We start from the raw sequence: 13,071 nt of genomic DNA on the forward strand, positions 1-13,071 counted from the left end.
ACCTGCGTTTAAGATCACCTGTCAAAGACCTATAGCTGATTATAAACCACCTTTCAAAGAGGATTAAAACAAGTCAACAATTGTCTGTGGATGACCCAAAGTCTTAGGACAGCCATTATTAAAGTCATATTTGACTAGGAATTGTGGTTACTTCTATGACTTTCAATAATTTTACATAACAATTATAACACAGGAGTTTCCCATAACTTTGGAACACATACCAATAACATATTTATACAAATATAGCCCAAAGAAAGCCAAACACCATTTCGTATTTGACAATGCTTCCTGTATGATTTTTTGTGCGTGTGATTTTGGGTTATTTATTTTGTGCATCTGTGGCAATTAATGAGATCTCACTGGTGGTGTGGATTTGACTGATCTCTGCAACTGTGTAGGGCAAAAGAACTGGCAAAAGAAAATGACAACAAGATCCCAGCAAAGGGGTAGGGAGGGCCAAGAGAACTGAACATCTGGGCTGGCAGAGAAATCAAAGCCTAGAAATTAAGAGGTAAGAGTGTAGTGTAGGGGATATACCCCATCTCTTTGCTCCTTCCCTTTTGCTTTCTTTCCCAGGGACCCAGGTCCTTGGGACTATATTGGATCTGTCTCTGAAGCTGAAAAACAAAAGGCTGAGGAGACAGTTGGCTCTAAGTGACCAGTCTCAAGCCAGCTTTGTCAGAAATCCTAGATCACAGGAGAAGGGTGGAGAGAAAGGATATGATTATTTCTGGTTCCATTTTCCATTAGAGGTGAGAATGACAAGGAACTCTCTTCTAACTCCTCTTGAGGGCATGAAGAGGGTTAGCAGGAGAAGGGCTGGGAGCCCTGAGGTCTCCTGTAGGACCTCATATCCCACAGGCAAGGACTAAGAATTAGGATTAAATATTTTCGTGGGATAGCTCTAAACCAGTATTAGCAAGCACAGCCAGGGTGAGAATTCCTGGAATCTGACTGGGACCCTCGCAGTGAAAGCTGGGACTGTTGAAAACCCAATTTCAGTGTTTGCTACTCAAGTTGAGAGTGCAGGGCCAAGATAACTAGATCCCAGGACAGGCAGTTTGACAGTGAGAACAAAAGGAAGAGGCTGGGGCCAAGGTGCCTACATCCCTCGAGAGAGAAGCGGTGGGTATTGGGAGGAAAAATGAGAACTGGGGGAACTCAGGAGTCTAGGTTCTGAAATAGCAGCAAGTCCGAATTCCAGGATCTCTGTCCACCCTCCTCTTCCTCTTCCCTCTATCAGGCAGGAGAGAGAGAAGGAGGGTACTGGAGAAGTAGCCACATGGATACATTCAGGCATGGTGGGGGAAAGAGGAATTTAGTGCTGCATTGGCCCTGCGTGGGGCTGGGAAGGGTCAGGAGGCGGGGGAGGGGTGGTGGGGGTCGGTCCCAGGGTTGCAGGACGCCATCCTTTGCGGTGGCCACGTACACAGTGTGTATGACCACAGCCCTCTTCTTCCTCCTCGTCACTTTCCGTGGAGCTCTCGCCAAAGGCCCGGGATTTTTCATAAATAGAGCAGCATTTTGATGAGCGGCTGCGCATGCGTTCATTGTCCACAGTGTCACTTGTCCATTCCACCTTTTTCTCTGGCTTCCGTTTCGGAAGTTTGATGGTAAGGCTCCGGTTCTCGGGCTCGGTTGTCACGGTAACCGTTGTCTCAGTGACGGTCTCGCTCAGCCCAGCCCCTGCCTCAAGAGAGGGAGGAAAGGAGGAAGGGGTATCACACACCCTTCTCTTTTTCTGTCTCTGAGGTCTAGGAGAAGCAGTATCTGATTCAGTGGTAGCCAGGATCCTCCACCTTCTTTTCACCCCTCCTCCTGGGCCTCCGCTTCTCCACCCCTGGAGATAACCTGACCAACCCCACTTCGGGCTCTGCTTCCGGGTGATTTTTTTATAGAAATAAGTCAAATACGTCATTTTTGGACTTTAGGGGACCTAATATCTAAAACATTAATGAAGTCAGAAAAAGATATAATTTGTAATTTGATTTTGGAAAGTTTGTCCAATATCAAAGGTTTAAAATATTTGATATTATAAAATAGAATTCTAGGTCACCCTAAGTTATTCATTTAGCCAAAAATGATAACTCAAAAATTTTCAAAAGGCATAAAACTTTACTTATTGATACAGGGAAGACTTAGGTTTCCAAGCAATCTATCTCTTGTCTTTCCTTTCTTTTTCCTGTGGTTTATTCAAAAGGCAAACAAAAATCTTCATTATCCTTTAATATTACATACAAATATTGTTCATGGCCAAGCGTGGTGGCTCATACCTGTAATCCCAGCACTTTGAGAGGCCAAGGTGGGTGGATCATTTGAGGTCAGGAGTTCAAGACCAGCCTGACCAATATGGTGAAACCCCATCTCTACTAAAAATTAAAAAAAAAAAAAAATAGCCGGGCGGGGTGGTGTACCTGTAGTCCCAGCTACTCGGGAGGCTGAGGCAGGAGAATTGCTTGAACCTGGGAGGTGGAGGTTGCAGTGAGTTGAGATCACACCACTGCACTCCAGCCTGGGTGACAGAGACAAAAAAGAGAAAACTCTGTTGTGCTTTTATTCCAATGTTCAATTTATGGAAAAACTTTAATTTTAGCCAATATGTTTACACACAGAATGTTATATGTAAAAGGCTTGTTTTTGGTACTGTAAGGAATAATTAGCATTTAGGGAAAAAGTTTTTTTAGCAAGGTAATTTTACTTTTTGCAGAAAGGGTGCTTTTTGCAGATGGAACAATGACAAAAGCACACCTAAACAAAGGAGGGAAGCAATGTTTATTTTTTATGCAGCTAATTTTTGCTACTGTGTTTTGTCTTCATTGGCTAGAGCTAGACCTTACAATTTAAACTAAAACCCGACTGGCTAATAATTTAAAACTTTTTAAAATAGGTAAAGGCAATAGAGAACAAAGGAAAAGAGGAAGTTGCTTGCGAAAGGACTTAGAAAAGTAATAATATTTTTAAATAAGGAAGGGGCATAAGCTGCAAGTTGGGACATGCCTGTGAGCACGTTTAGCATAAATATTTTGGTTAAAGTACAAGGACATCAAATGTACTTTTTTTTATATTGAACAGCTACATAGAATAGGGCTTAACAAAGAGTTATTAGCACAAAGCAAGGAGGCTTGAAAGAAGTTAGTTTTTAAAAGAAACTATTATTTCTAACACTTATGATTTATTTTTTAACAAGAAGGGAAACTTTGAAGAGGCAACCTTTTTTTCTACACAGAATTTCTTTTACAAGATTAATTTTTCACAAATCTTATGCAACTTGCTCAAACCTTCTAACTTAAAACAATCTATCTTAACTTAAAACAATCTAACTTATCTAACTTAAAACAATCCTTTAACCCTATAAACTAGGCCAAAAAGAAAGCACCCACATTCCTATGTCTTCTTATAATCTTTTACCAAAAACACGCTTCACTTTTCTTTTTTTTCTTTTATCTTTTTTTTTTTTTTTTTGAGACGGAGTCTCACTCTGTCGCCAAGGCTGGAGTATAATGACGCGATCTCAGTCACTGCAACTTCTGCCTCCCGGGTTCAAGCGATTCTCCTGTCTCAGCCTCCCCAGTAGCTGGGACTACAGGAGCGCACCACCACACCCGGCTAATTTTTGTATTTTTAGTAGAGACGTGGTTTCGCCATGTTGGCCAGGCTGGTCTCAAACTCCTGACCTCAGGTGATCCACTTGCCTCGGCCTCCCAAAGTGCCGGGATTACAGGCGTGAGCCACCAGGCCTGGCCTCACATTTCACTTTTCTTACACACCTTGCACGTAGAAGTGTTTCTTCAGTAGTCTTAATTACATGTTACAATGTTAATTCTTAGCAACTTTCGTTTTTGCTGAAAAAATCTGGTAAGTAAGTGATTCTAATTATGTACCAGGAGTAGAACCTAAGACACCAGATAGAAATGCAGATGAGGTTGAACTCTTTCCAGCTGCCGGTCATGACTAACTCCACCTGTCCCCAGACTTTATCTAATGGCTTAAAAACAGGTCAGTGGAAAGATTTTCAACAGAAAGAAGCAGTTTATGACGTTAAAGCATTTAGCAAACCTAATAGCTGGCCTGCCTAAGTTAGACCAAATGTCTAAATTTCGAAGACATTTTTATTTCACCAATAATCTTTAAAACTGTCTTTATTTCCCAAAGCTTACTAAGTCACATGAACTACAAAGCATTGCAGTTTTTATTTTTCTGACAAAATATTTAAGCGCTTATTATTTTTAAACGAATTAATCAGAGCTCTTCCATATATAAACATCACACACACAACACAAAAATACACAGAAGATCCAGTAGTTGTAAGATTTTTCATTTGCCAGTTTTTCGTTTTTTTTTTTTTGTTTGTTTGTTTGTTTGTTTTTGAGACAGAGTCTCGCTCTGTCCCCAGGCTGGAGTACAGTGGCGCGATCTTGGCTCCACCTCCCAGGCTCACGCCATTCTCCTGCCTCAGCCTCCCGAGTAGCAGGGACTACAGGCACCCGCCACCACGCCTGGCTAATTTTTTGTATTTTTAGTAGAGATGGGGTTTCACCGTGTTAGCCAGGATGGTCTCGATCTCCTAACCTCGTGATCCGCCCGCCTCGGCCTCCCAAAGTGCTGGGATTACAGGCGTGAGCCACCATGCCCAGCCTCATTTGCCAGTTTTTAAGTTTCTTTCTAGAGCATGTAGTTTCTTTCTTTTTAAAAAATTATTTATTTTTGAGACAGGGTCTCACTCTGTCACTCAGGCTGGAGTGCAGTGGTGCGATATCAGCTCACTGCAACCTCTGCCTCCCAGGTTCAAGTGATTCTAGTGTCTCAGCTTCCCGAGTAGCTGGGAATACAGGCATGCACCACTACACCTAGCTAATTTTTGTATTTTTAGTAGAGATGGGGTTTCACCATGTTGGCCAGGCTGGTCTCAAACTCCTGGTCTCACGTGATCAACCTACCTCAGCCTCCCAAAGTGCTGGGATTGCAGGCGTGAGCCACCACACCTAGCTAATTTCTAGGGCCTAATAAACCCATACAGCTGGAAGGCAAAACAGATCCCCCAAAATTAAGGGTCTCATTTTTATACCAGATCCTGGATCCCCAAAAAGGAGGGGATCAGCCCATCTCCCAACAGAGTCTTATCTCTCAGTGGCGGTGGGAACATATCCATACCTTCTAGGTGGCCAAGAGCATGCTTCTCTGATCCAAACATGCAAAGAGCTGAGAATCCTCCCTTAATTGCCATTAGCCATGCCCAAAAGTATATCCTCCAACTAGTTATTACACACCAAAGCTCTCTCATAATGTGAAGTAATTTCTGATACCCCCCCAAAGTAAAAAACGTCAGATAATGCAATGCCAAACAGAAGAGAGCCTTAGATTTCAAGAGGGATCGATCTATTCAGTTCTAATTCCTGGAGTTTCAGGAGGAAAACAGAGGTTTTTCCCAAAACAAGATCTGTGGCATCTCCTCCATTTTTCCCAAGGAGTCACAGGCTGTTAGAAATTATCTTAAGTCCTCTTGGCCGGGCACGGTGGCTCATGCCTGTAATCCCAGCACTTTGGGAGGCCGAGGCAGGTGGATCACAAGGTCAGTAGTTTGAGACCAGCCTGGCCAGCATGGTGAAACCCCGTCTCTACTAAAAAAATACAAAAATTAGCCCGGCGTGGTGGCAGGCACTTGTAATCCCAGCTAATCGGGAGGCTGAGGTGGGAGAATCGCTTGAATCCCAGGAGGCAGAGGTTGCAGTGAGCCAAGATTGCACCATTGCACTCCAGCCTGGGCGACAGAGCAAGACTCTGTCTTAAAAAAAAAAAAAAAAAAAGAAAGAAATTATCTTAGGTGCTCTCATGTGGACAGGCAAGAAGACAAAATGGAGAAAAACAATTCAGTCAACTAAGGAGAAAACCATTTTTTTCTTTAGAAAAATAAGATCCAAGAAGAGAAAAAGATATAAAGACCTTTTAAATATACTTATAACTTGAATATCTGCTTTTAACTAAGCTGGCTTTTAACCATAGCACTCTTTAAAAAAAAAAAAAATCTTTTAAAATCTCTTATTACCCGACTGTAGCCTGGCCAAATGGCCAATATTTCTGGCTTTTGAACTTTACCAAAGGTAACCTCATAGCACCTCAGGTGCTCAGAGAAAGGAAAATTCAAGAAAGGAAGTCGGAAGTTGTTCATGGAGGGAAAGAGACTCAATGAATGGCAAAGGCCACATGACAGAAATAACTCATTTCCTAGGCCAAAAATTGAACCTGGGCCACCACTGTGAAAAGACAAAGGCTTAGCTACTGAGCTACAGCTCAGTACTAATTGAGTAGCTAACTACTGAGCTACAGCACTGGGCAGGCTCCATTGCTCTTTCCAGAAGGAGCCTAGAGCAGTCAATTTTTAGCTTGCAATGGCTTTTAACTGCTCAAGATAATTTTTTTTTTTTTTTTTTTTTTGAGAAGAAGTCTCACTCTGTCCCCCAGGCTGGAGTGCAGTGGCTCAGTCTCAGCTCACTGCAACCTCCGCCTCTGGAGTTCAAGAGATTCTCCTGCCCCAGCCTCCCAAGTAGCTGGGATTACAGGCACGTGCCACCATGTGCAGCTAATTTTTCTATTTTTAGTAGAGATGGGGTTTCGCCATGTTGGTCAGGCTGGTCGTAAACTCCTGACCTCAGGTGATCCGCCTACCTTGGCCTCCCAAAATGCTGGGATTACAGTCGTGAGCCACCGCACCCAGCCACAAGATAATTTTTAAGGCTAACTATGACATGAATCCCAAAACTCCTGTTCCCTGGATGGTGGAAACCAAGAGAAAGTACCACCGTGTGGTTACAAGGTCTAGCTCCCAAAGACATAAAACAAGACCTGAGGGAAATCTTGATACAGTTTTGCTCTGTGTCCCCACCAAAATCTCATCTCAAATTGTAATCCCCACATGTCAAGGGAGGGACCTGTAATCCCCACGTGTCGAGGGAGGGAGCTGATTGGATCATGGGGGCTGTTTCCCCCTTGCTTTTCTCATGATAGTGAGTGAGTTCTCACGAGATCTGATGGTTTTATTCGTGTTTGGAAGTCTCTCCTTCGCTCTTCTCTCTCTCCTGCTGCCTAGGGAGGAAGGTGCCTTGCTTTTCCTTCACCTTCCACCCTGATTATAAGTTTCCTGAGGCCTCCCCAGCCATGTGGTACTGTAAGTCAATTAAACCTCTTTCCTTTATAATTTATCCAGTCTCAGGTATTTCTTTATGGCAGTGTGAAAACGGACTAGTACAAACCTCATCCATTTTTTTTTGTTTGCTTCAGGGACCTGCAGCAAAGTTTGTAACTGACCAGTTTGCCAGGCTAGCTTGAACAGCAGGCTTATGGGGTTCTAAGCCCATGTTCTATCATAAGGTACCCCTCTTTATGACAGAACGATATAGAAAGACAAATTCATAGCACAAAGTACCCCTCTTTATGACAGAACGATATAGAAAGACAAATTCATAGCACAAAGTATACCAGATTCACTAAAGTTTATCCTCACAAATCCTTTTTCTCATTAATCAGAACTTTGCGGCCAGGCAGGGTGGCTCACGCCTGTAATCCCAGCACTTTGGGAGGCCGAAGCGGGAGGATCACGAGGTCAGGAGATCAAGACCATCCTGGCTAATATGGTGATACACCGTCTCTACTAAAAATACAAAAAATTAGCCGAGTGAGATGACGGGCGCCTGTAGTCCCAGCTACTCGGGAGGCTGAGGCAGGAGAATGGCATGAACCTGGGAGGCAGAGTGCACTCCAGCCTGGGCAATAGAGGGAGACGCTGTCTCAAAAAAAAAAAAAAAAAAAAAAAAAAAGAACTTTGCAGAGAAGACAGTGATTTTTACAATTCCTACAACCAGTTTGCACAGAGAGCCCACAAGCCTGACCAGTAAGAAATTCTTACCCTTTTGCCTGCATGCCAGGTTTCTGGGTTCCCTTTCCCTGAGTGACCTTAGTGACCCTGCTTGCCACACCATAGCCCTGGGGGCCAAGCTGTAACACCAAAGAAAATCATCTTTTTCCTTTTCATGGAACCACAGGAAAAAGCCTCTCAATTTTGTAAGATGCCGTTCAAGGGATTGCATGGGATAACCAAATTAACATTTTCCATCCGGCCAGAGCAAAATACGTGTGACAAAACATAGATATTAACCACTCTGCTTAGCACCCAATATCGAACTGGTAAGGCTCAAACTTGCCCCTGTTTGGGCCCTGTCATCTTTATTCAAAGTGGGGTGGAATGACCTCCGACCAGCAGTTTCAACATTTGGTCTCTGGGCAAGATGGTCGCCCTGAGTAACAGAAAAGATAGGAAAGGGAAAGGAGAGAACGAGAGAGAGAAAAGCATTGCCTGTGATGAGGTGGGGAAGGCAAGGAGCTCAGGGGGTGGGAGAAAGACCCACCCATTGCAGCCACGCTGACTCAAAAGTTCAGGCAGCTGCTTGTCAGTCACAAAGGGATCTTTTCCAGCAGACCCATCAGCTCTCAAGTTTCCCTCTTTTGGGGGAGGAAAAAGCTCCCATGTCCCATGGTCCTGTACTTGTCTAATCCTGTCACCCATAGCCATCAGCAAGCAGTGCAAGGCAGATTAATTCAAAGATGGGTTAACATCCCATAATGCCAAATCCTCTTTTTTTTTTCTCTCTCTTTGTGGAGAACAGGGTCTCAATATATTGTCCAGGCGGGTCTTGAACTCCTGGGCTCAAGCTATCTTCCTGCCTCTCCCTCCCTAAGAGCTAGGATTACAGGCGTGTAATTTTTTAACCAAAAGGGACTTTACTGAGGGAAGGTCCTCTAACCCTCTAAATATTAGGAAGGACTCTTACCTTCCTAAGTTGGGCCTTGAACCCAAGTTCGGTCAAGCATCCTTGCCTTTTATTAAGAGGGGCCTTTAACCTTGTCTGTCTCAGGAGAAACTAACTCTCCTAAGTTGGGCCTCTCACTCAATTCCATCCTTTACCCGGGTAAAATGTACCCCACCACTTACCCAAAGTCGGATAATCGGTGCTGCAGTCTCTTCCCTTTGAGTTGGGGGTCTCCTCGGTATAGTCCCTTTGTGGTAGCCAAGAAGATGTTACCGGAAAGGTGTCCGGATCTAGACCCCAAAGGAGGATTCTTGGACCTCGCCCAAGAAAGAATTCAGGGCCAGGCGCAGTGGCTCATGCCTGTAATCCCAGCACTTTGGGAGGCTGAGGCAGGCAGATCACTTGAGGTCAGGAGTTCGAGACCAGCCTGGTCAACATATAGTGAGACCCCGTCTCTACTAAAAAATACAAAAATTAGCTAGACGTGGTGGCACGCACCTGTAGTCCTAGCTACTTGGGAAGCTGAGGCAGGAGAATCGCTTGAACACGGGAGGCAGAGGTTGCAGTGAGCCAAGATCGCACCACTGCACTCCAGCCTCGGCGACAGAGCAAGACTCTGTCTCTCAAAAATAAACAAATAAATAATTTGGGACAAGTTCATAGCGTAAAGAGAAAGCAAGTTTATTAAGAAAGTAAAGGAATAAAGAATGGCTACTCCATAGACAGCAGCAGCATGGGCTAGTCAACTGATTATACTTATAGTAATTTCTTGATAATATGCTAAATGAAGGGTGGATGATTCATGAGTTTCCCACGAAAGCGTTGGGCAGTTCCGGGAACTGAGGGTTCCTCCCCTTTTTAGACCATAGAGAGTAATTTCTAGACGTTGCCATGGCATTTGTAAACTGTCATGACGCTGGTGGGAGTGTCCTTTAGCATGCTAATGCATTATAATTAGCGTATAACGAACAGTGAGGATGACCAGAGGTCACTTTCATGGCCATCTTGGTTTTGGTCAGCTTCTGTACTGCATCCTGTTTTGTTTTTGAGATGAAGTCTCCATCTTTCGCCCAGGCTGAAGTGCAGTGGTGCGATTTCAGCTCACTGCAACCTCTGCCTCCCAGGTTCAAGCGATTCTCCCACCTCAGCCTCCCAAGTAGCTGAGATTACAGGCACCCATCATCATGCCCAGCTAATTTTTGTATTTTTAGTAGAGATGGGGCTTCGCCGTGTTGGCCAGGATGGTCTAGAATTCCTGACTGCAAGTGATCATCTGCCTCGGCCTCCCAAAGTGCTGCGATTACAGCATGAGCCACCGTGCCCAGCCTACTGCATCCTGTTTTACCAGCAAGGTCTTTATGACCTGTATCTTGTGCTGACTTCCCATCTCATCCTGTGACTAAGAATGCCTAACCTCCTGGGAATGCAGCCCAGTCGGTCTCAGCCTTTTTTTCCCCAGCTCCTATTCAAGACAGAGTTGCTCTGGTTCAAACGCCTCTGACAACAGTACCCTAGTTACATAGGAAAAATGTCCTTATTCTGAAGAAGTAAAAATTTAAGGGTGAAGTATCATGATGTCTGCAACTTATTTTCAAGTGGTTCAGCAAAATGCAAGAACATATTTCCATGGGCTGTGTTGTCCAATACAGCACCACTAGCTGCATGTTGTTTATGCTTAATTTTAAATTAATTAAAAATAAATACAATTTCTGTAATCCCAGCACTTTGGGAGGCCGAGGCGGGGGGAACACAAGTTCAGGAGATCGAGACCATCCTGGCTAACATGGTGAAACCCCGTGTCTACTGAAAATACAAAAACAAAATTAGCCGTGCATGGTGGTGGGCGCCTGTAGTCCCAGCACTTTGGGAGGCCGAGGCGGGGGGAACACAAGTTCAGGAGATCGAGACCATCCTGGCTAACATGGTGAAACCCCGTCTCTACTGAAAATACAAAAACAAAATTAGCCGTGCATGGTGGTGGGCGCCTGTAGTCCCAGCTACTCGGGAAGCTGAGGCAGGAGAATGGTGTGAACCTGGGAGGCAGAGCTTGCAGTGAGCAGAGATCGCGCCACTGCATTCCAGCCCGGGTGACAGAGCGAGACTCTGTCTCAAAAATAAAAAAATAAAAATAATAAATACAATTTAAAATTCTGTTCCTCAGTTACAGTGGCCACAATTTTAAGTGTACAACAGCTACATGTGGCCAGTGGCTACAGTATTGGACAGTGAAGGTACAAAACATTTTCATCATCACAGAAATTTACATTGGCCAGTGCCGATATATATATATAGAGAAAGCAAATGTTGTGAAATGTTAGCAAATGGTAGTGTTATGGTAGATAGTAGTAGGCATAGTTATAAGGGAGGAGACCACCCCTCATATTGTCTTATGCCCCATTTCTGCCTCCTAAGAAGAAGTAAAATCTAAAAGGAAGAAATGAAATTCACAGGCAGACAGCCCGACACTACACCCTGGGCCTGGTAGTTAAAGATTGACCCCTGACCTAATTGGTTATGTTATCTATAGATTACAGACATTGTATAGAAAAGCACTGTGAAAATCCCTGTCCTGTTCTGTTCCATTCTAATTACTGGTGCATGCAGCCCCCAGTCACGTACCCCTTGCTTGCTCAGTCAATCACGACCCTCTGAAGCAGACCCCCTTAGAGTTGTGAGCCCTTAAAAGGGACAGGAATCGCTCACTCGGGGAGCTCGGCTCTTGAGACAGGAGTCTCGCCGATGCTCGCGGCCGAGTAAACCACTTCCTTCTTTAACTCGGTGTCTGAGGGGTTTTGTCTGCGGCTTGTCCTGCTACAGTCAGACAGGAACAGATGTTAGCAAATGGTAGTGTTATGGTAGGTAGTAGTAGGTATAGTCAGACATGAACAGAGCAGGGGAGGGCTCCCCTCACCCCCACCCCCACACACACCAGGAATGTCAGGTGACCATCAGGTGATGGGCAGGCAAGTTGTTAACTGTCTCTTTAAAATAATAATTGGCTGCAGCCAGCACCAGGGAAAGGCAGTCTTCCAATAAACAGGAACACCTGAAGCTGGTGATCAGCAGCTCCCCAATAAGATCTCAGGAGTTGGGCAAGTGGGCTCACACATGCCCACTAAGAGGCAAAATGGCGGAGTTTAACTGGTATATGACCTGCTAGGCACATTCACCTGGTAAGGGAAGAGCGCCTCAAGGGAGCATGCGTACAACTCCAGTAAACACACTGCGCATGCTCCCTCCCAAGTGCTGGCAGGTCACTGAGCATGCGGACGGCCCACCCCACGGGAAGAATCGGTGCACTTGACTGTCTCAAGTTGCCCGCTTGGCCCTCTTCCAAGTGTACTTTACTTCCTTTCAATCCTACTCTGAAGCTTTTTAATAAGTTTTCACTTCTCCTCTGAAACTTGCCTCAGTCTTTACTTCTGCCTTAAGAAAGAATTGCCTCAGTCAATTCTTTCTTCCAAGGAGGCAAGAATTGAAGTTGCTGCAGATCCATATTAATTCCCAGTCAGTAACAGTAGATCTTGGTGAGGCATGTATAGGTGTTTATTGCACTTTTCTTTCAATGGAGGGATGGTAAGAGCATGGCACAGAATTCCTAATGTGTGTTTCAAGGGCCCAAGCACCATGTGAATCAAGAACCAAGTTCTTTAGAAACTTCAAGATGCTGGTCCTAACAGTTTGTTCTGCTTGTTCAACTATCGTTCCTAGGGTCCTCTCACTAAAGCAAGGTATGTGCTTATCAGATTATGTTCTTTGCATCTCTGTTTCTTGGACAGGTATTACAGAATGGTGATTTTGCAGCTAAACAGACTCAAGCTTAAATATTTGCTCTATCACTTCATTAGCTGTATGCCCTTGGTCGTGTTACTTAACCTCTCTGAGCCACAGATTTCTCACTCGTAAATTGAGGCTGAAAATAGGTGACTGCCTTTTAGGTTATGGAAGGCACTTAGCTCTGGAAAGTGTTTATGACAAGCAGCTAAAATTGTTCTAGGGTAGGAGAGATGGATTAGGTGAGACTGCTTCTTACCGTGAGGAATTTCGCTTCTAAATGGAGGTCAGCCATCTGCTGGGGGACCAGGATAGCTACGCTGCTAATTGAGGGCTTAATTTGTCAGCCACAAAAAAAGAACAAGTGCCACGATGATTTATTACAGCTAAGTGTACTCCTATGCTGGCGTGAAAATGTCCTTAATTTCTAGAAAGGATGGAGATAGGTCTCTGGGAGTTGTGGTTACTTAATGCCCTTATGTGGTATTTCTGTATC

At 44.4% G+C, this 13,071-nt stretch overlaps 1 protein-coding gene across 1 annotated transcript; it reads right to left on the reverse strand.

The window, feature by feature from the left end:
- Positions 1-308: 308 nt before the first annotated feature.
- LOC101132707 (E3 ubiquitin-protein ligase PPP1R11-like) lies at positions 309-9,694 on the reverse strand. Its single transcript, XM_055374602.2, has 3 exons — positions 9,617-9,694; positions 8,984-9,048; positions 309-1,754 (listed from the first exon to the last, which is right to left on the reverse strand). Exons 1-3 carry the CDS (start codon positions 9,692-9,694, stop codon positions 1,319-1,321), a joined length of 579 nt encoding a protein of 192 aa, XP_055230577.1. The 3' UTR covers positions 309-1,318.
- Positions 9,695-13,071: the final 3,377 nt, after the last annotated feature.

Source organism: Gorilla gorilla, chromosome 1, assembly GCF_029281585.2.
Source record: "Gorilla gorilla gorilla isolate KB3781 chromosome 1, NHGRI_mGorGor1-v2.1_pri, whole genome shotgun sequence".
Classification (NCBI taxonomy): Eukaryota; Metazoa; Chordata; class Mammalia; order Primates; family Hominidae; genus Gorilla; species Gorilla gorilla.